General features: G+C 42.8%; 1 protein-coding gene across 2 annotated transcripts in view; it reads left to right on the plus strand.

Moving 5' to 3' along the window:
* Window positions 1–19290, plus strand: part of MOB4 (MOB family member 4, phocein) — a 59850-nt gene that overhangs the window by 15867 nt on the left and 24693 nt on the right. Inside the window, exons 1-2 of one of the 2 annotated variants that reach the window (XM_049888908.1) lie at window positions 9527–9660; window positions 13322–13384. In XM_049888908.1, the coding sequence (XP_049744865.1) occupies window positions 9601–9660; window positions 13322–13384 (123 nt within the window). In that variant the 5' untranslated portion in view covers window positions 9527–9600. Of the gene's footprint in view, window positions 1–9526; window positions 9661–13321; window positions 13385–19290 lie in introns of those variants that run through there. The other variant, XM_049888910.1, reaches the window with a different exon arrangement.

A 19290-nucleotide genomic window follows, 5' to 3' on the forward strand; every position in this document is an offset into this window, starting at 1 on the left:
TTTGTTTTTACGATTCCTGACAGGTATGGCTGGCATGGTGCTCTGGTTGCTGGACTGGTCAGGTGGTATGTGTATGAGCTGGTAGGTGTATGAGCTTGGGTCTCTGTTTAATGGTCTTGCAGGGTGGCTGAGGTGGGTTGGTCTGGCTTTGGCCTCTCTCAGTCTCCAGTTTGGTGGCACAGCAGCAGGGAGTTGTGCTCTCCTTACAGGTAGAGCAGTTCGTGTGGTGGGTGCAGCAGCATGGTCATCATTTCTCACGGGTTACGAGTGTGTGTGTGGTAGAGGGGAGGCAGCAGAGGATGTGCATGCTGTCACTCTACCTCCGCCTCTTCCTGGGCAGGGTGAGGGAGGAAAGAATGGCAGGTGGATGCTCACTCAGTCACACAGCATCTGCCTGTTGGTGAGTGGGGAGAGGGAGGAAGATGCAGCGGACAGATGTGTGCACACTCGCTGTGCCTCCGCATTGCTCTGGGGAGGAAAGGGCCTTGGGGGAATGCACATGCAGCCACGGATCCTCTGCCTCTCGCTGGGCAGGTTAAGGGAGGAAATCGCACCTGGCAGATGTGCACACAGTGGCTGGGGGGACAGAGGAAAGGGCTATGGGGAGAGACACGTGCAGTCATGGCTCCTCTGCCCTTCAATGGGTGGGTTAATGGAGGGAGTTGTGCCTGGCAGATGTGTACACAGTGGTGCTGCTGGGGGCGGGGAGGGAGGAAAAGGCCTCAGGTGGTAATTGTGCACAGTCATGGCTCCTCTGCCCCTCGCTGGGCAAGTTAATGGAGGAGTTGCACCTGGTAGATGTGCTCACAATGGCACATCCTCCACCTTGCACCAGGTGTGGCGAGGGAGGATGGGGCATGTCTTAGTCATCTAGTGCTGCCATAACAGAAACACCACAAGTGGATGGGTTTAACAAAGAGAAATTTATTTCTTCACAGTAAAGTAGGCTAAAAGTCCAAATTCAGGGTGTCAGCTCCAGGGGAAGGCTTTCTCTCTCTGTCGGCCTGGAGGAAGGTTCTGTCATCAGTCTTCCCTTGGCCTGGGAGCATCTCAGCAGAGGAAGCTCAGGTCCAAAGGATGCACTCTGCTCCTGGCACCGCTTTCTTGGTGGTATGAGGTCCTCTCTCTGCTTGCTTCCCTTTCCTTTTTATCCCTTGAGAGATAAAAGGTGGTGCAGGCCACACCCCAGGGAAACTCCCTTTGTATTGGATCAGGGATGTGACCCGGATAAGGGTAGTGTTACAATCCCACGCTAATCTTTAACATAAAATTACAATCACAGAATGGAGGACAACCACACAATACTGGAAGTCATGGCCTAACCAAGTTGACACATAGTTTTTGGGTGGACACAATTCAATCCATGACCGGGCAGCAGAGGGGTGCGTATGCAGTTGCATCTCCTCTACCCCTTGCCAGGCGGGGGAAAGATGGAGGGAGCAGCAGGTGGGCTCTCTCACAGTCTTGCTGCCACTGCCTCCCACCAGGCCCTTGGTAGGGGTGTAGGTGGCAGGTTAGTACATGCACAGGAGCGTGCATAGTTTTGTTTGTTGGGTGGGCAAGCGGGGGTTACTGGATGGAGTTGGGCTGGGAGGAGAAAATAAAGTATTCTCATGTTGTGGTCCCCCTGTCAGGTGAGGTGGTTAGGGTATGGGACCCTGTGCTGTCTCAAATCAGGAGGATGGGTTGAGGGGGAGTGCATACCTCTGGCTAGGTTATGCGGGTAATCAGACAGATCACATCTTATGTGGCCAGCAAGTGGGACTTGTCCCTTCTCAAGTGCAAGGAGGGGGAACTGCCTGGGGAATGGTTGGGTGGGATATCTTCTACCAACACTCCATGGGTCCATTGCCTTGTGTGTGTGTCATGGATTGAATTGTGTCCCCCCAAAAATGTGTCAACTTGGTTAGGCCATGATTCTCAGTATTGTGTGGTTGTCCGCCATTTTGTGATTGTAATTTTATGCTAAAGAGGATTAGAGTGGGATTATAACACCACCCTTACTCAGGTCACCTCCCTGATCCAGTGTAAAGGGAGTTTTCCTGGGGTGTGGCCTGCACCACCTTTTATCTCTCAAGAGATAAAAGGAAAGGGAAATAAGCAGAGAGTTGAGGACCTCATACCACCAAGAAAACAGCACCAGGAGCAGAGAGCATTCTTTGGACACAGGGTCCCTGTGCCTGAGAAGGTCCTTGACCAGGGTAAGATTGAGGACAAGGACCTTCTTCCAGAGCCAACAGAGAGAGAAAGCCTTCCCCTAGAGTGGATGCCCTGAATTTGGACTTGTAACCTACTAGACTGTGAGAAAATACATTTCTCTTTGTTAAAGCCATCCACTTGTAGTATTTCTGTTACGGCAGCACTAGATAACTAAGACAGAGTTCAACTTACCCCTAAGGTCAGGGGCTGCCATTCCTGAGTATCTCTCGCTCTGGATCCTGGCTCCCTCCCTGCCTCTGCTTCTTTCCATGTGTGTCTATAGAATCTCTGCCCCTTTTGGGAAAGTTTTTGTCTTAGTTATCCAGTGCTGCTATAACAGAAATACCACAAGTAGATGGCTTTAACAAACAGAAATTCATTCTCTCACAGTTTACAAGGCTGGAAGTCTGAATTCAGGGCGCAAGCTCCAGGGAAAGACTTTCTCTCTCTGTCAGCTCTAAAGGAAGGTCTTTGTCAGTAATCTTACCCTGGTCTAGGATTTTCTTCAGTGCAGGGACTCCAGGCCCAAAGGACATGATGCTCCACTCCTGGTACTTGTTTCTTGGTAGTGTAAAGTCTCTCCTCTGCTTCTCTCTCTTTTTATTTCTTGTAGGATATATAGTTATATGGACCCCTGGTGGTGCAACAGTTAAGCGCTTGGCTGATAAGTAAAAGATTGGTGGTTCAGACCCACCCAGCAACTCTGTGGGAGAAAGACCTGACAATCTTCTTTCGTAAAGATTACAGCCTAGAAAACCCTATGGGGCTAGTTCTGCCCTGTCATCTGGGGTCACTATGAGTTGAAATTGACTTGACGGCACCTAAGAACACAACAAATATAGAGAGAGATTTCTATCAAGGAAATGTCTCACACAGTTGTAGGGGCTGGAAAGTCCCAAATCCATGGGTCAGGCTGGAGGCTTCTTCTCACTCATGTAGCTACAGGGGCTGGTGAACCCAAGATTGGCAGGTCAAACAGCAGGCCTCTGGCTTACAGGCTGCAGAGGCTGATGAATCCCAACATCAGCAGATAAGCTGCTAGCTCAAGTCCCAAGAACCAGAGGTCAGATGAACAGAAGCCAACTGCAGGATCCAGAGCGACAAAAAGCCTGTGAGCCTTGCCAGAAAGTCCACCTATATTGGAGGTAGGCCACACCCGCTCAGAACTCCTTTTAAATTGATTAGCTATTCACAGCAGATTCTATCATGGGGGTGATTGCATTATATCAGGTCTTATCATCATATGACAGCCAAACTACATCACAACTGCCAAACCACTGAGAATCAGGGCCCAGGCAAGTTGACACATAACCGTAAGATCACACTACCCTAATCCTCTTTAATGTAACCCAGTCTTGCCTCACTAACCACAAGCAGAGATTAGGATTTACAACACATAGGAAAATTACATCAGATCACAAAATGGAGGATACAATACTGGGAATCATGGCCTAGCCAAGTTAACACATTTTGGGGGGACAATTCAATCTAAGACCTCCTACCCTTTGGCCCCCCCAAAATTCATGAATTCATGTTCTTGCCACATGTAAAACATATTCACCCCATCGTATCATAGCAGAAGTCTTAAATCAACTCCATGTCCAAATTCCATCCTGGGGCAAAATTCTTTTTCATCTGTGAAATGTAGAATACAAGTTATCTGCTTCCAAAGTACAATGGTGGAACAGGCTTAAGCTAGACATTTCCATTACAAATGGCAGAAACTGGAAGGAAAGAAGGGATAACACCAAGCACAACAGCAGAACATATTATATTAGCTCTCAAGGCTTGAAAATAATCCTGCTCTCTGAGACCATTTAGGCAATGGCCCTGCCCTCAAGACTCTGGGTGTTGGACACTTTCCAGATTCTGGGTGGAGGTCCCTCAGCCCTGGGCTTCTGCTCCACCTTCCAGGCCCCCTAGGACTTTGTTCCTTGGATTTGGGTGGCCCCATTCTCCTCGTCCCTCTGAGTGGTGACCCTGCCTCCTTAGCCCCGGCAGGCCCCATTCTTCTGCCCCTTGGGCATGGCAGACCCACCCCCTCAGCTTTGGGAAGTGGATTCAGCCCCATCCCGCTGGCACTCATGAAAGGTAGTCCCACATTCTGGAATTGAGTTGGTAAAGATCTGACTCTTTGAGACCTAGAAGGCCATGGCCCACCTTTTGAGACACAGGAGGCCATGGTTCCACCCTTTGAGTGTCCAGAGGTCATGGCCTTACCCTTTGAGATTGAAGCAGCTCTGCTCCCGGTGCTCCTTGTCTCTTCAGCTTCTGTCCTGTTCCTTGGCCTCTCAGCCCCTCGGGCCCTTGGCCTCTCAGGCTGGCCCAGCATCTACCCTGCTTGGGCAAGTGGTCTGTAGCTCTTTAGCTATACTGATAAGCACCTGGAGGTGCCCAACTCTGCTGATAAACCTTGGCTAGGAAGCACTCAGCTCTCTTGCTCTGTGAGCTGGCAAGCCTAGCTCCACCAATAAGTGCCTGGAGGTACCTCACTCCACCAAGAAGACTCCTGCCCGAAGGCATTCAGCACTCTTGCTCCATGGGTCAGCCCCCACACCCTCTTGTGCTATCCTCCTGGTTCTGCTGCTGCTGTTTCTCAGCTGCTGCTTCTTGACATCTGTACTGTCTCCACTGTTACAGGTCTCCTCACTTCCTTCTGAGTCCTAACCAGAATTGTCTTTGATGTCCACAATTCCACCAACAATCTCTTCAAAGCAATCTTGGCTTTTACTATTATACACTTTAAAACTCAGCCTTTACCTATTACTCAATTCCAAAACTGCTTCCACATTGTAGGTATCTGTTAGAGCAGCACCCCACTTCTGGTACTAAATTCTGCCTAAGGCTGAACTCCCTAGAGAAAGATTTTCAAGGAAATGGCTCACACAATTGTAGAGGCTGGAAAGTCCCAAATCCGTGTGCCAAGCTGGAGGCTTCTCCTGACTCACATAGCTGCAGGGGCTGGTGAACCCAAGATCAGCAGGTAAGCTACTAGCTGACGTCTCAAGAACAGGAGATCAGATGAACAGGAGCCAGCTGCAGGATCCAGAACAAGCAAAAGCCAGAGAGCCTTGCCGGAAAGTTCACCTCTATTGGATACAGGCCACACCCCCAAGGAAAGTCCCTTTCAACTGATTGGCTGCTCATAACAGATCTCATCATGGAGGTGATTGCATTACTACATAGCTACCAAACTACATTATAACTGCGAAACCACTGAGAATCATGGCCCAGTGATATTGACACACAATTTAACCATCACAGTCTTGAAGTTGCCTTGCTGTTTTCTTCACTGGGGGTTGCTGCTGGTTTTGTTCTAAGGTGGCTGTGTTGGGCTGGGATGGCTGCTTGAGCTCCTCCAGTCCATGCTACTCCTCTTTTACTCACTTCAGTGTTTGGTTCAGTTCTTAGGCCTTCTTTTTCTACGTTCAGGGTTCCTGGATTATCTCCTTCTGTTTCACTTGGTTTTTTGGGTCTTTGGTGTAGGGGACATTACGATGCATGTGACTAAGCTGCCACCTTGGCTCCATACTGCCTTTTAAAAGAGTACCAAAATATTCAAGTAATTGTTCTCATTGATGATGTTTTTTTCCCCCTAAAATTAATCCTTTTATTTGGAGGTCATAATCTGTAGGCTGACAGAGGAAATAAAATGTGAAGGTTATGAACTAGAAACATTTCATCCCTAAAGAGCAAGGTTATTGTTGTGAAGACTAGGTTGACATCAGATGCAACGTTATTGGACTTTTTTTCCCCCAGAGGGTTTTATCTGTCTTTGTTATTTTTGTGTGTGTGTGCTTTAGGTGAACATTTACAGCTGAAGTTAATTTCTCACACCAAAAACTATACACGTTTTGTGACATTAGTTGCAATCCCCACAATGTGACAGCACACTCCCCCTTTCCACCCTGGGTTCCCTGTGTCCATTCACCCAATTCCTGTCCCTTCCTACCTTCTCATCCTGCCTCCAGACAGGAGCTGCCCATTCAGTGTCATGTATCTACTTGAACTAAGCAGCACACTTCTCATGTGCATTATTTTTTGTTTTACAGTCCTGTCTAATCTTTATCTGAAGAGTAGGCTTCGGGAATAGTTTCAGTTCTGGGTTAACAGAGCATCTGGGGCCATAGTTTCAGGGGTTCCTCCATGCCCTGTCAGACCATTAAGTCTTTTTTTTTTTAATGTGAATTTGAGTTCTGTTCCACACTTTTCTCTTGCTCTGTCTGGGACTTTCTGTTGTGTTCCCTGTCAGGGTGGTCATTAGTGGTATCTGGGCACCATCCAGTTTTTCTGGTCTCAGGCTGGTGGAGTCTCTGGCTTATGTGGCCCTTTAGTCTCTTGGGCTAATATCTTCTTTGTGTCTTTGATTTTCTTCATTCTCCTTTGCTCCAAGTGGGATGGGACCAATTGATGCATCTTAGAGGGCCTCTTGCAGCTTTTAAAACTCCAGATGTCACTCACCAAAGTGGGATGCAGAATATTTTCTTAATTAACTGTTACACCAATTGACCTAGATGTCCCCTGAAACTATGGTCCCCAGCCTTCAGCCCCAGCAACTCTGCTCCTCAAAGTGTTTGGATGTGTTACTGGACTTTTTTAAAGAGAATAAGGAAACCCTGGTGGCATAGTGGTTGAAGAGCTATGGCTGCAAACCAAAAGGTCAGCAGTTCAAATCCACCAGGTGCTCCTTGGAAACCATATGGGGTAGTTCTACTCTGTCCTGTAAGGTTGCTAGGAGTCAGAATCAACTCGACAGCAACAGGTTTGGTTTTTTGCTTATCTGCTGCCTGGTGGAGCAGTGGTCAAGAGCTTGGCTGCTAACCAAAATGTCAGCAGTTCAAATCCACCAGCTGCTGCTTGGAAGCCTTATGGGGCAGCTCTACTCTGCCCTATAGGTTGGTTATGACTAGGAATTGACTTGATGGCAACTTTTTTTTTTTTTTTTTAATCCCTTTTTAGGGACTCTGGTGGCACAGTGGTCAAGTGCTCAGCTACTAAATGAAAGGTTAGGTGTTTGAACCCACCAGCTGCTCTGCAGGAGGAAAATGTGGCAGTCTCCTTCCATAAAGATTTACAGCTTTGGGAACCCTAGAGGCCAGTTCTACTCTGTCCTTTAGAGTCACTATGAGTCGGAATCGACTTGATCGACAGCAATGGGTTTTTGGTTTATCCATTTTTTCTCTTGTTCTTTCCAGATAGGCTGAAACAGTATAACAAACCTGAGGTTAAGAGCACATTAAAATGAGCCCCTTTAACTATGTTGTCATTAGGTGCCATCGAGTTGAGAGAAACTACCATACAACTGGAAATTTAAACTTAATCTTTGGATTAAGAGGTGCGTTTGTCCACTGACCTGGGGCCTACCCTGGAATCTACTCTTTCACAGACCTACCCAATGTCTCTCTTAGGGAGCCAGCATTTAGCTGCCCCTTGTTCTTGGCCTAAGCTCCCATTGTACTTTGTGCATGCACAGATTTCCATTATAGCAAAAATACTACTATATTACATTTGGTGATTTGCATGTCTGTCTCCCTGCTAGATTACAAGCAATTTAAGGTTAAGGACTGGGCCTTTTCATGCTTGTACTTCAGCACCTTCCACATTTTATTTGTTGTTAGTTGCCATTGAGTTGATTTTGACTCATGGTGACCCCATATGTGCAGAGTAGAATAGTGCTTCATAGGGATTTCAAGGCTGTGACCTTTGGGATACAGATATCCAGGCCTGTGTTCCAAGGCACCTGTGGGTGGTTTTGAACCACCAACCTTTCGGCTAGTAGTCGAGCACTTAACCGTTTGCACCACCAAGGGTCTCTACCTTTCATGTAGTGGGGTTTAATAAATCTTGTGATATCTGGGAGCTAGTGCTAGAGATACAGAATTAAGTTCTTGCTCTTGAAGAGTACCAGTCTATACATCTTAAAGAAAGAAGGAAACATACTTGAATGCAAACCTACTTCTCACTGTCAAACCCTTCTAAGCAAAATTCCAAGTCACTGACAATTATTCAGCTTTGGACCCACTCAATTTAACCAACCTCTCCTCTACTCTATTTCCATCTTTGGAGGCTGTCAGTGACATGGCTGTCCTCTCAGCATACATTTCAATACAATGCAGTACTATGCTAACAGTCTGGTTGGTTGGTTGGCTGAAACATGGGCACCTGATGTTCTCCTGGAAATTATTCAACTGTATGCACTCTTTACCCTTTCAACTGTCTTCCCATCTGGTGTCCTCAGGCCTCCCTTATCCCAAAGTTTAAGGTTTCCAGGCAGGAAAAAAAAAAAAAAGTTATCCAAAACTGTTGTCATTTTAAAACTTGCCACCAAGGGAATTGGGAATCCTGCAAGATGTAAAACTCCCACCATCTATATCAAGGGCCATTCATTTCCTCCTTCTGCTTCTGACTTGTAGAACACAAGCTAATTCTGAGTTGGTCAATGCCAGCTGTCCACCTTTATCACTGAGATAAGAGCCATCTGCCTCTTTTATCTGCGAAAACAAACTTGTCATTGAGAAGGTCCTTGGCTTTGAAGTCAGCAGATGGGGGAAATATCACCTGACACTCTATATTCCTGTTTGGAGTGGTTAAGTGCTACGGCTGCGAAGCAAAAGTTCAGCAGTTCAAATCTGCCAGGCGCTCCTTGGGAACTCTATGGGCAGTTCTACTCTGTTCTACAGAGTCGCTATGAGTCAGAATGGACTCGACGGCAGTGCGTGGGTTTACTCCTGTTTGAGATTGGGTCGATTTCATACAGGGTCTGTGGCATTTTCCGAAACTGCCGGCCTGTTTTCCATTTTGCTTCCCTGAAAGGGTTTTGGGGCAGAATTTTGATTCTTTACGCATATCCTTGGAACCCTGGCGGCACAGTGGTTAAGAGCTCTGCTGCTAACCAAAAAGTTGGCTGTTCAGATCCTCCACAGCTTCTTGGAAACCCTGTGGGACACTTCTACTATGTCCTATAGGGTTGCTATGAAACGTACATGCTTGCAGATGGGCTTACTGAAGTGGTCGACATTGTGTAAGCTCTTGTTTTTTCAGTGTAATTAACGAGAGTTCAATGAGAGGCCTTGCACCATGACGCAGGGGCCACCCGCGATCAGGACCCTTAGCGCCGGCACGTGGACTCCCAGTAGTTGCTAGCGGCCCCAGCGGTCCCCCTCTCCCCCGACCTCACGTCGCCGCCGGTGCCTCCCAGGCTGTTCCTTTGTCTGCTGCCTCCCTCCGCCGAGCCGGTCCTGTCCTGGACTCCTTCCCACCTTCGCGCCGGCTTCCGCTGTTCGATCGGCCGCCGCCCCTCCCCGGCGCCAGGGCCAAGAGCGCCGCTCCGCCGCCCCGCCCCCGTGCAGGCAGCCATTCCCCTACATCCGGGTACCTACTCCAGCCGCACAGACTGGCACTATGGTCATGGCGGAGGGGACGGCAGTGCTGAGGCGGAACAGACCGGGCACCAAGGCACAGGTAGAGTCTTCCTTCTCTTCTTGCCTGGGAGCACTCGGTGCCCAGCCGCTCCGCGCCTGGAAGCTTGCGGTCCCTGAGGGGAGGTTAGGCCGGGTAGGCCGGCTGGCGAGGGCACTCGTGCTTGGCCTCCTCTTCCGGAGCCGTAGCTCCTCAGTCTGGCTGAGGCGGCGGTGGTGGCCGAGGCCTGCCGGAGCCACGACTTGGGGGTGTACGTGGGGAGCGGGTGGGGGTAGTGTGCTGGACCCGAAGGGGCCCGGGGCTGGGAGCCTGACAGCGGCAGCCGCCTGTTGTGGCCTCACCCGGCCAGGTGGAGACCCCGGGGGCTTCCTGTGGCTTGAAGTCTGCGGGGTGGGAGCGGTGTAAACACTGCCTGTCTTGCCCCTCGCGAGGTTCCTGCCCGGTCCGTGACGTACCTGCCAACCAGCTTGTCTACCCGGGTCAGTGGAGCGAGAATTTACTTTATCCTCCTGTTTGTCTTTGACCACCTCTTTCTCCTGCTTTCCGGTCCTGCAAGTTTTTATCATCAGGTTATGACTTGTTAGATGTCAGCCCTTAAGGATTTCCTTGTTTTGGGTGAAGCATAGTCCAAGAATGAACAGATTATAATTTTACCAACGTTTAGTAGGGCGCTTGTGGAGTGAGTTGGTGCTTGTTTAAGTATTGGTTCTTAGAATTTGCAAAAGACGGGATGCCTCACCCTCTTAAAAAAAAAAAAAGTCAAACTGACATTTAGACTTGATATGGTTGATCTGCTGGCCGAAGGGTCTTGCTGTTGAAAAGATGCTCTCAAAAGAGATGTTTAAAATGTAATTTCTAAACAGTGATGTAAATGAAAAAGAAAACAACCGCGGAGCTCTATAACTGAGAACAGATTTTGATTTCTTGCACGGAATTATGGAAAGGGAGAACTTTCAAAGGGAGCTTATAGATCTAGACACCTTCTCAGACTTACGTTAAAAAAAAAATAACTGAGAACAGATTTTGATTTCTTGCACGGAATTATGGAAAGGGAGAACTTTCAAAGGGAGCTTATAGATCTAGACACCTTCTCAGACTTACGTTACAGGTGCGAAAACTGAAGCCCAAAAAATCGGCTGAATTTTTTCAGGGTTATATAGTCTTCCGATTCCTAGTTCACGGGTGATCTTTCCTATTTAACCAGTTGCTTCTAGTAGTGAATTTTAGAGAATTTATTTTGTAAGACTTATAGAGTGACATTAAGCTGTCAGTTATGTTCGTTGGCTGTTTTGTGGTCATACTACTGGAAACATGCTTTGTTTTTACCTTTTCCAAACTTTTCTTCGAAATGCTCTATTTCCCCTCCTTCCCCCACCCCCAGTAGCTATTATTTTGTAGAAACGCTGTTTCTGATTTTTTTATATAACTTTTATCGTATTCAGAAATAAACTTTCTGTACCCATACTCTGAGAGTCATTTCATTTTTATTTAGTCTAAAGTTCTTAACTTTGAAAGGTTAGAAAGCAATATATTTTAAGTTAATATTGTAATACATCTGTTTGCTATGTTGTCATGAGTAGCTTACATATAAGAAAGCCCCTTTGCTTTTTTCCACAAAGTCATAGATCAAAGTTGTTGTAAAATAAAATGTATCAGAAAAAGGTTAGGATTTAAAAAAAAAAAGACTGCTTAAGCTGCAGCCTCTCCTATTCCTTGTCTGTCAGACTGATTTCTTTCAGTGAAATAGGTTTGTTATAAAGTGATACATTCAGAAAGCCATTAGAGTAGGAAGTCTATCTTCCTACCTTTTTTTTTCCAAGTTGGTTAGATTGCCATACAGGCACGTAGTTGTGTTCAGTAGATGTTTGTTGACTGAATTAAGCCTGACTTTTGGTTCATTTTATGTACCTGAAATATATCAAGTTATGATAAGGCAAAACATTTAGTTCCCAATTTTTTAACATCTGTATGGCATCGCTATGAGTCGGAATCGACTCAGTGGCAGTGGGTTTGGGTTTGTATCACTATATGTTTTCTAATATTTTTAAAACAAAATATTCTACAAACATTCTTAAAATTTTAAGGGAAAGAATAGGCAAAGTGTATTGATAGAAACATGGTTTAATATAAATCATATAGGAGGAATTTAAAGACTACTCTTAATAATATTTAGATGGTATATTGGGAGAAGCATCTGGGAATAGCTTCCAGAAGATTTTATTTCTTGACATTTTTCCCTTAATCAAAAAAATTACTAGTTTAATTTCATTCAGAAAGAGCAACTATGGAAAAAAAAATTGTTTAAGACACTTAAAAAAGGTATACCGATTACCACCCTGAGAACTAAAACATTACTAGTATAGTTGAATTCCTTTGGTTCACATTCTCCTATTTTACTCTTATTCCCACCTCTAACCAGTATTGGTGATTTGGTGATTATCATTCCTTTTTCCTTTCTTTCTTTTAATGTTTTTACTACATTATATCCATAAGCATGCTTTGCACTTTCTTAAACTTTTATCTCTGTGGTATCGAATACTACGTATTCTCCAATTTGCTTTTTTTGCTCAAGATGTTTTGAGACTGACTCATGTTGATACAGGTAACTGTAGATTATTGGGAGAAGTTTTTAATCACTTAGAGGAAGGTCTGTGAACTATCTTTAGAGATGTTCAGAACCAGAGCAAGGCGTTCCACAAAAATAACTCTTCTTAAAAGGGGACTGTTCTACCTGATTAAAGGGAGGAAAAATCTCGTACAGAATTTCAAATTCTTTTAGAAACTGGACCTTCTGGACCCATTGTGACTGGGGAAATCCCTGAGTTTATTGATCTGAGAGATAATCTTTAAGCAATGAACCAAAACTGTCCCATGAAGTCACCTTTAAACAACAGTTTAGACCAACTAGTAAAGAATATTTGCCTTGAGCAGTGTGCTCTTTTAAATAATTAGCTATATGAGGTCAAACTGACAACAGTAAGGAGAAGTTTAACTGACAGAAAGTCTAAGTTAATGGTGATGAAACAATATGGGTTGAGATATTGAGACTAGTGACACAATGCAAAGAATGTAACTAATGTCATTGGACTGTACATGTAGCAAATGTTGAATGGTTATGTTTTGTTTTACATATTTTCATCAAAAATAACAGTAAAAAAATAAAGAAGGCTGTTCTATTTGGATGACTACTTTTTAAAAGAGTTCATATTTTGACTTAGAAATTTAAAACAGCATTTGGAATTAGATGAATAATTTTTAATGGCTATCAAAAAAAAATTTTTTTTATCTAAAATAATATTTATGGGACAGTAAATTAGCTACTGACTCTATTCTTTTTAAGTAAAATCCAATTAAATTTTTTGGAAAAATGTTCGAGAGGTACCTAATCACCATAAACAAAAAATAGACTTATGTCCCTAATTATTAATACATGAAACATTTATGGTAGCCATACATTGAGCGGTTTGTGGTTGAAAAAGGAAATGTTGTTTGTAATGTAATTAAGTAAAATCTTGGTATTCATTTAACTACATTAAATAAAATTTCCTTAACTTTTTACGTTTTATAGTCACATTGCAAAGCCTTTTTCTCCCCTGTCTCTAGTGTGAGTTTTGGATCTTTATTAAGAATTAAATTTACCATTATGTATTGTATCCTCTTTGTAACTTTGTATGCTTTAACTGTGGAATTTTTTTTTTAATAGGATTTCTATAATTGGCCTGATGAATCCTTTGATGAAATGGACAGTACACTGGCTGTTCAGCAGGTAATAACAATAGCTCCTTTTGCCCCTTCAGTAATGTAGTAAGCATTTTATCCTCCTTGGCATGGTTAGGTATTCCTATATCGTTTAGTGCAAACCAGATTCCATTGAATTAATGGAATGCCCATCTAAAACTTTTAACAACTCTCATTGTCCTTTGGATAAGATATTAAACTATATTAAACTATAATCAAATTAAGGTGGCAAATTTTATTTTACAATGAATTTAATTCAAAATGAATTGAATGATAAATTTGAGTAACACATTTAGTAGAAAGAAATAACATACTCATATGACTACTAAACACTTGAGAAGATGTATCTAAGCTTTACATTTTAATTTTAGTTACCATTAGTTCTTTATTTTTGTCCCCTTTCAATATATTTGAGGGCTAGGACTCCTCCCTTTGGGTTGGTGCTGCTATCAAGTATCTCACTAAGGCAGTGATTCTCAGGAAGGGGAAGGCATGTTTGGTTTGAAAAGCGCCTCAAGAGATTCTCATACTTGTCCATTGAGAATCACTTCGTATACTATGTTGGGTTAAGAAAAAGTGTGCTAGTTTTTCCATAGTGAATAAAGTCTAGAATCTGGAGAAATAGTTTGCATATTTAGTTAACTAAAGATTGCATTAAGGGGTTAATACAAGGGTGACAAAAATTGGTGTGTACAAGTATTTTGGGTTAGGCATCTGTTAAGTAACATTTTTAGAGGTAAAACGTGCCGTAAAAAGAGGCTTTTTGGCTGTTTGATAGCCAAACAATAAAAGTGGATAGCTTTATTGTGTTATTTGAATATCTTCAGAAATAAAATTTCTTTGAGCATTTAAAACTTCCCCTCATAATCTTAGTAGTAGCATTTAGAACTTTGAGAGTAGAGTCAATATGATATTTAGATATTTAGCACAGAAAATGGAAGAGCATTTGTGAATAAATAGCTTTGCCTTTTAAGAATGTGTTATTCAGTCAATCAGCAGATATTTACACCCTCTCCTTGCTTATCCACATGGTTAGGTTCCAAAGACCAGGTCGTTATGCAAAATTGGCACTATGAGAAAATGGAGTATCTGTTTCTTCGGTTTCAAACGTGATCGACTTCTAACTGAAAGGCTGACAGTTTGAAATCACCAATGGCTTCACGGGAGAAGGATGTGGCAGGCTGCTATCCTGGAGGTTTGCAGCTTTGGAAACCCTGCGGAGTTGCTATGAGTGGGAATAGACTCAATGGCAGTGTGTTTGGTTTTGGCAGTGGGACAGCAGCTTCCCAATAACCTTGAGAAGTGGAAAATGTAGGTGGGCGCTGTATGTCCCACTGGTCGTGCTGATTCGCAAAAGTAGTTATAGTAGGTTTTTTACTATTGTAAATGTGAAATGTTGGATGACGAGATAGTCGATCAGTGAGGAGAAGGTGTATTGGGCTTTTTCTACGTAGCTAGCTCTGAGGTAGGCCTTATGGAGGATACAGAAATAGAAACCTAGAGGTATATGACTTGAAATTGAGAAAAATTAAGAGGAAAAATATGCAAATATTTTTTCTTTTAAAAATAGGGATTGTTTTATTTCATTTTTTCAATAACTTATGAGGTGTAAGTATTTATCCCCATTTTAAAGATCAAGATTGAGGCTTAGGGAGGTGAAGTGAGTTGCCCAAGGTCACATAGTGGCAGAACTCACACTTAAGCACAGATCTCTGAGGCCAAAGTCTGTGCTATATATAACTGTACAACGCTGTATCTTAGGATAATCAATTAAATGCTTTTGAAGTCTTAGGTTTTCTTGGTAAATTGACCCTCTTATCAATACGTAATGTTTCTTTTTATCTCTCTTTGTGTACTTTTCTTTGCTCTGAAGTCTACTTTGTCTGATATTAATATAGCCATTGCAGCTTTCTTTTGATTCCTGTTTGTATGGTTTATCTTTTTCTATCCTTATACCTTTAACCTACCTATATCATTATGGAAACCCTGGTAGCATAGTGGTTAAGAGCTGTGGCTGCTAACCAAAAGGGCGGCAGTTTGAATCCACCAGGTGCTCCTTGGAAACCTTATGGGGCAGTTCTGCTGTATCCTATAGGGTCGCTATGAGTCGGGATCGACTCGACAGCAATAGGTTTTGATTTTATATTGTTAAATTTGAAGTAAGTTTTCTTGTAGACAGCATATAGTTGGGTTATTTTTAAACAATTAATTCTGGTATTCTTTGTCTTTTAATTGGTGTATTTAGACCATTTATAGTTAATAAAATTGTTGATAGCTGTGTTTGAACTTATGTCTGTTATTTTATTACTTGCTTTGGCTTGTTCTTTCATTTTTTGTTCTATCTCCCCTTTCTTGCTTTTTTTATGGTTTTTTTTTTTTGAACACTTTTTAATATCCTATTTTTATTTATCTATTGTAATTTTGGAAACCCTGGTGGCATAGTGGTTAAGCGCTATGGCTGTTAACCAAAGGGTCGGCAGTTTCAATCCACCAGGTGCTCCTTGGAAACTCTATGGGGCAGTTCTGCTCTGTCCTGTAGGGTCGTTATGAGTTGGAATCGACTTGAGGGCACTGGGTTTAGTTTGGTTTGTTGTAATTTTGACTATATCTTTATGTAGTTTTTTAAATAGTTGCTATAGGGATTATGGAGCCCTGGTGGTTCAGTGGTTAAGAGCAACGGTGAGCTGTGGCTGCTAACCAAAAGGTTTGGAGTTAAAATCCTCCAGCCACTCTTTGGAAACTGTATGGGACAGTTCTACTCTGTCCTATAGGGTTGCTGTAAGTCGGAATCGACCTGACGGCAGTGGGTATGGTTTTGTTTTTTGGTTTTGTAGGGATTGTAAAATATATATATATAACTTTTTACAATCTATTTAGAATCAGTATATTTCCACTTCAGTTGGAATATTGCAACTTTACCACTATATAGGAAGTCCCTGGCTGGTGCAAATGGTTAATACACTCTGCTGCTAACTAAAAGATCAAAGGTTCATGTCTACACAGAGGTGCCTTGGAAGAAAGACCTGGCAATCCACTTCTTAAAAATCAGCCATTGAAAACGTATGGAGCATAGTTATACTCTGACATGCTTGAGGTCACCATGAGTCAGAATCAACAGCAGCTGACAGCCACCACAACCACTGTATAGGTTCCTTTACCCACCTCCTCTTAATGTTGTAGTCGTCTTATATATCTATATGTATTGAAAACCCTATCAGACAATGTTATGTTTTCTTTTACTTTCAACTGCCAAATATGTTTTAAAGAACTTAAGAGAATGTTGTTGTTGTTAGTTGGCATGATTCAGTTTCGACTTGCGATGATACAATGTGTGCAGATTAGAACTGCTCCATAGGGTTGTCAAGGCTCTGACCTTTCAGAAGCAGATCACCAGGCCTATCTTCCAAGGCACCTCTGGGTGAATTTGAACCACCAGCCTTTCTGCTAGTGGTCGAGTGCTTAACCATTTGTGCCACCCAGGGATTTTCTTAAGAGAGTAGGCCATTACATTTATATCCAGATATTTTCCATTTCTGTTGCTCTACCTTCACTCCTGGTGTTTCAGATTTCCTTCATTTTTTTCCTTTTGTTTGAAGAACTTCCTTTAACAATTGTTTTAGAGTGGTCTGCTGACCACATGTTCTCTTTAGTTTTCTTTCACCTGAAAATGTCTTTAATTTAACTTCTTTCATGAAGGATATTTTTGCTGGATATAGAATTGTGGTTGGCAGTTATCTCATTTCATGAATTTAAAAATGGTGTGCCATTTCCTCATGGTTTCTGTGGTTTCTGGTAAGAAGCCAGCAGTCATTCATGTTATTCTTGTATAGGTCATGTGTCATTTTTCTCTGGCTGCTTTAAGATTTTTCCCTTTAACTTTCATCAGTTTGATTATGATGTGTCTGGGTGTGGATTTCTTTAGATTTATCCTGTTTGGGGTTCACTTATGTTTGTAAGCCTTTAGGTTTATGTGGTGTAGTGGTTAAGAGATATGGCTGCTAACTAAAAGGTCAGCAGTTCAAATCCCCCAGGTGCTCCTTGGAAACCCTGTGGGGCAGTTCTATTCTGTCCTGTAGGGTCGCTATGAGTTGAAATCGACTTGACAGCAGTGGGTTTGGCTCTTTTTTTTTTTGGTAGGTTTATGTGTTTGTGAAATTTGAGAACTTTTCAGCCATTATTTCTTTAAATTTTTTTTTTTAGGTGCCACATTGTTTTTCTTCTCTATGTGGTACTCTGATGACATGAGTATTAGACCTTTTGTTGTTGTACAAGTCCTTCAGACTCTGTTTATTATTAATTTTTTAAAACCTTTTTCCTTTTTGTTGTTCAACCTTTTTGTTAGTAGCCAAGAGCAAACCGTTTGTGCCACCTAGGAACCTCAGATTAGGTAATTTAACTTTATCTGCAAGTTCATTGACTGCTTGCTATGTCATCTCCATTCTGCTATTGAGTCTGTCCAGTGAGTATTTTACTTCTGTTATTGTATTTTTCAGTTCTGAATTTTCCATTTGGTTCTTTATATCTGTTTTGTTGTTAATGCTTTCTACTTTTGTTTCAAGAGTGTTAGCAATTTCTTGTCGAAACGTTTTTATAATAGCTGCTTAAAGTCTTTGTCAGATAATTCTGACATTTATGTCATTTTGTGATTGGTGTCCCTTGGTTATCTTCTCCCTCGCAAATTAAAATGTTCATGTATTCTTTGTATATCAAGTAATTTTGGATTGTCCCTGGACATTTTGAATATTATGTTGAGAATCTAATCTTGTTTAATCCTGTGGAGAACATTGGTATTTTTGTTTTAGCAGGCATTTGCATTGGTTGTTTATAGGCTGCAGATTCCAACCTGCCTTTTGTGGATTGGAAGTCCAATGTTGATTTAGTTTTCAGAGCCTTTACAGTGCTATTTGGATCTGTCCTGTGTGTGTACCACCCAGTGGTCAGCCTGAGTGGAGGTATATTACTTAGCTCAGTTCTTAGTCTGTGGTATGATAATTAGGATAAGTGCTGCATATGCACAGATTAGAGGTGAGCCCAGGACTTCATTAACAGCTTTATGGGGTAACTTATTCGAGTTTCTAAATGGAGATGAAAGGTCCCCTTCTCAGAGTTTTATCTTCTGCAGGTTTTTTTTTTTTTTTTTTGCCAGCTGCTTTTGCTGCTTCTGTGGAATTGCCTGGGGCTGAGACTGAGAGAATGGAGAAAAAGAAGAGGAAAAAAAAAAAAAAAACGGGATTTTCTCCACTGTCTTTGAGCTTAGGAATGCCTTTTTTCACATTTTGTGACAGAACTGGAGAGTTTCCCCTGGTTCCTCTCTGTCCAAATGACAGTGCTTACTTTGGGTTTCGGGTTGCATTGAGTTCAGGCCAAGGGATACTGGGGTGAGGGGGGAGGGTGGGACCAGTAAACTGTCAGTTCAGTGGCACTAGAATTTTGGTGTTCTTTTTTTTTTTCTGATCCTCTTGCTGATACTTACTTTTAAGAGACCTCAAATAGCTGCACCATGCATTCTTTCCAGATTTTATAGTTTTGTTCAGTTGGAGGGAAAGGTTGGCGTGTGTTTATTCCATCTTACCTTGGACCGGAACCAATAAAATGTTTTTGCGTGGTGTTAATATTTGGAAACCCTGGTGGCGTGGCGGTTAAGTTCTATGGCTGCTAACCAAAAGGTCGGCAGTTCGAATCTACCAGGCTCTCCGTGGAAACTCTGTGGGGCAGTTCTACTCTGTCCTGTAGGGTCTCTGTGGGTTGGAATCAACTTCATGGCAATGGGTGTGTCCTTTACTCTGCCCAAATGATTTCTAAAAACTGCATTAGGGAAATTCTTATATAAAGTATACCAAAAAAAAAAAACCCAAAAAACAAAAACCAAACCCACTGCCATTGAGTTGATTCCAACTCATAGCAACCCTATAGGACAGAGTGGAACTGCCCCAT

Source organism: Elephas maximus, chromosome 6, assembly GCF_024166365.1.
Source record: "Elephas maximus indicus isolate mEleMax1 chromosome 6, mEleMax1 primary haplotype, whole genome shotgun sequence".
In the NCBI taxonomy this organism is placed as follows: Eukaryota; Metazoa; Chordata; class Mammalia; order Proboscidea; family Elephantidae; genus Elephas; species Elephas maximus.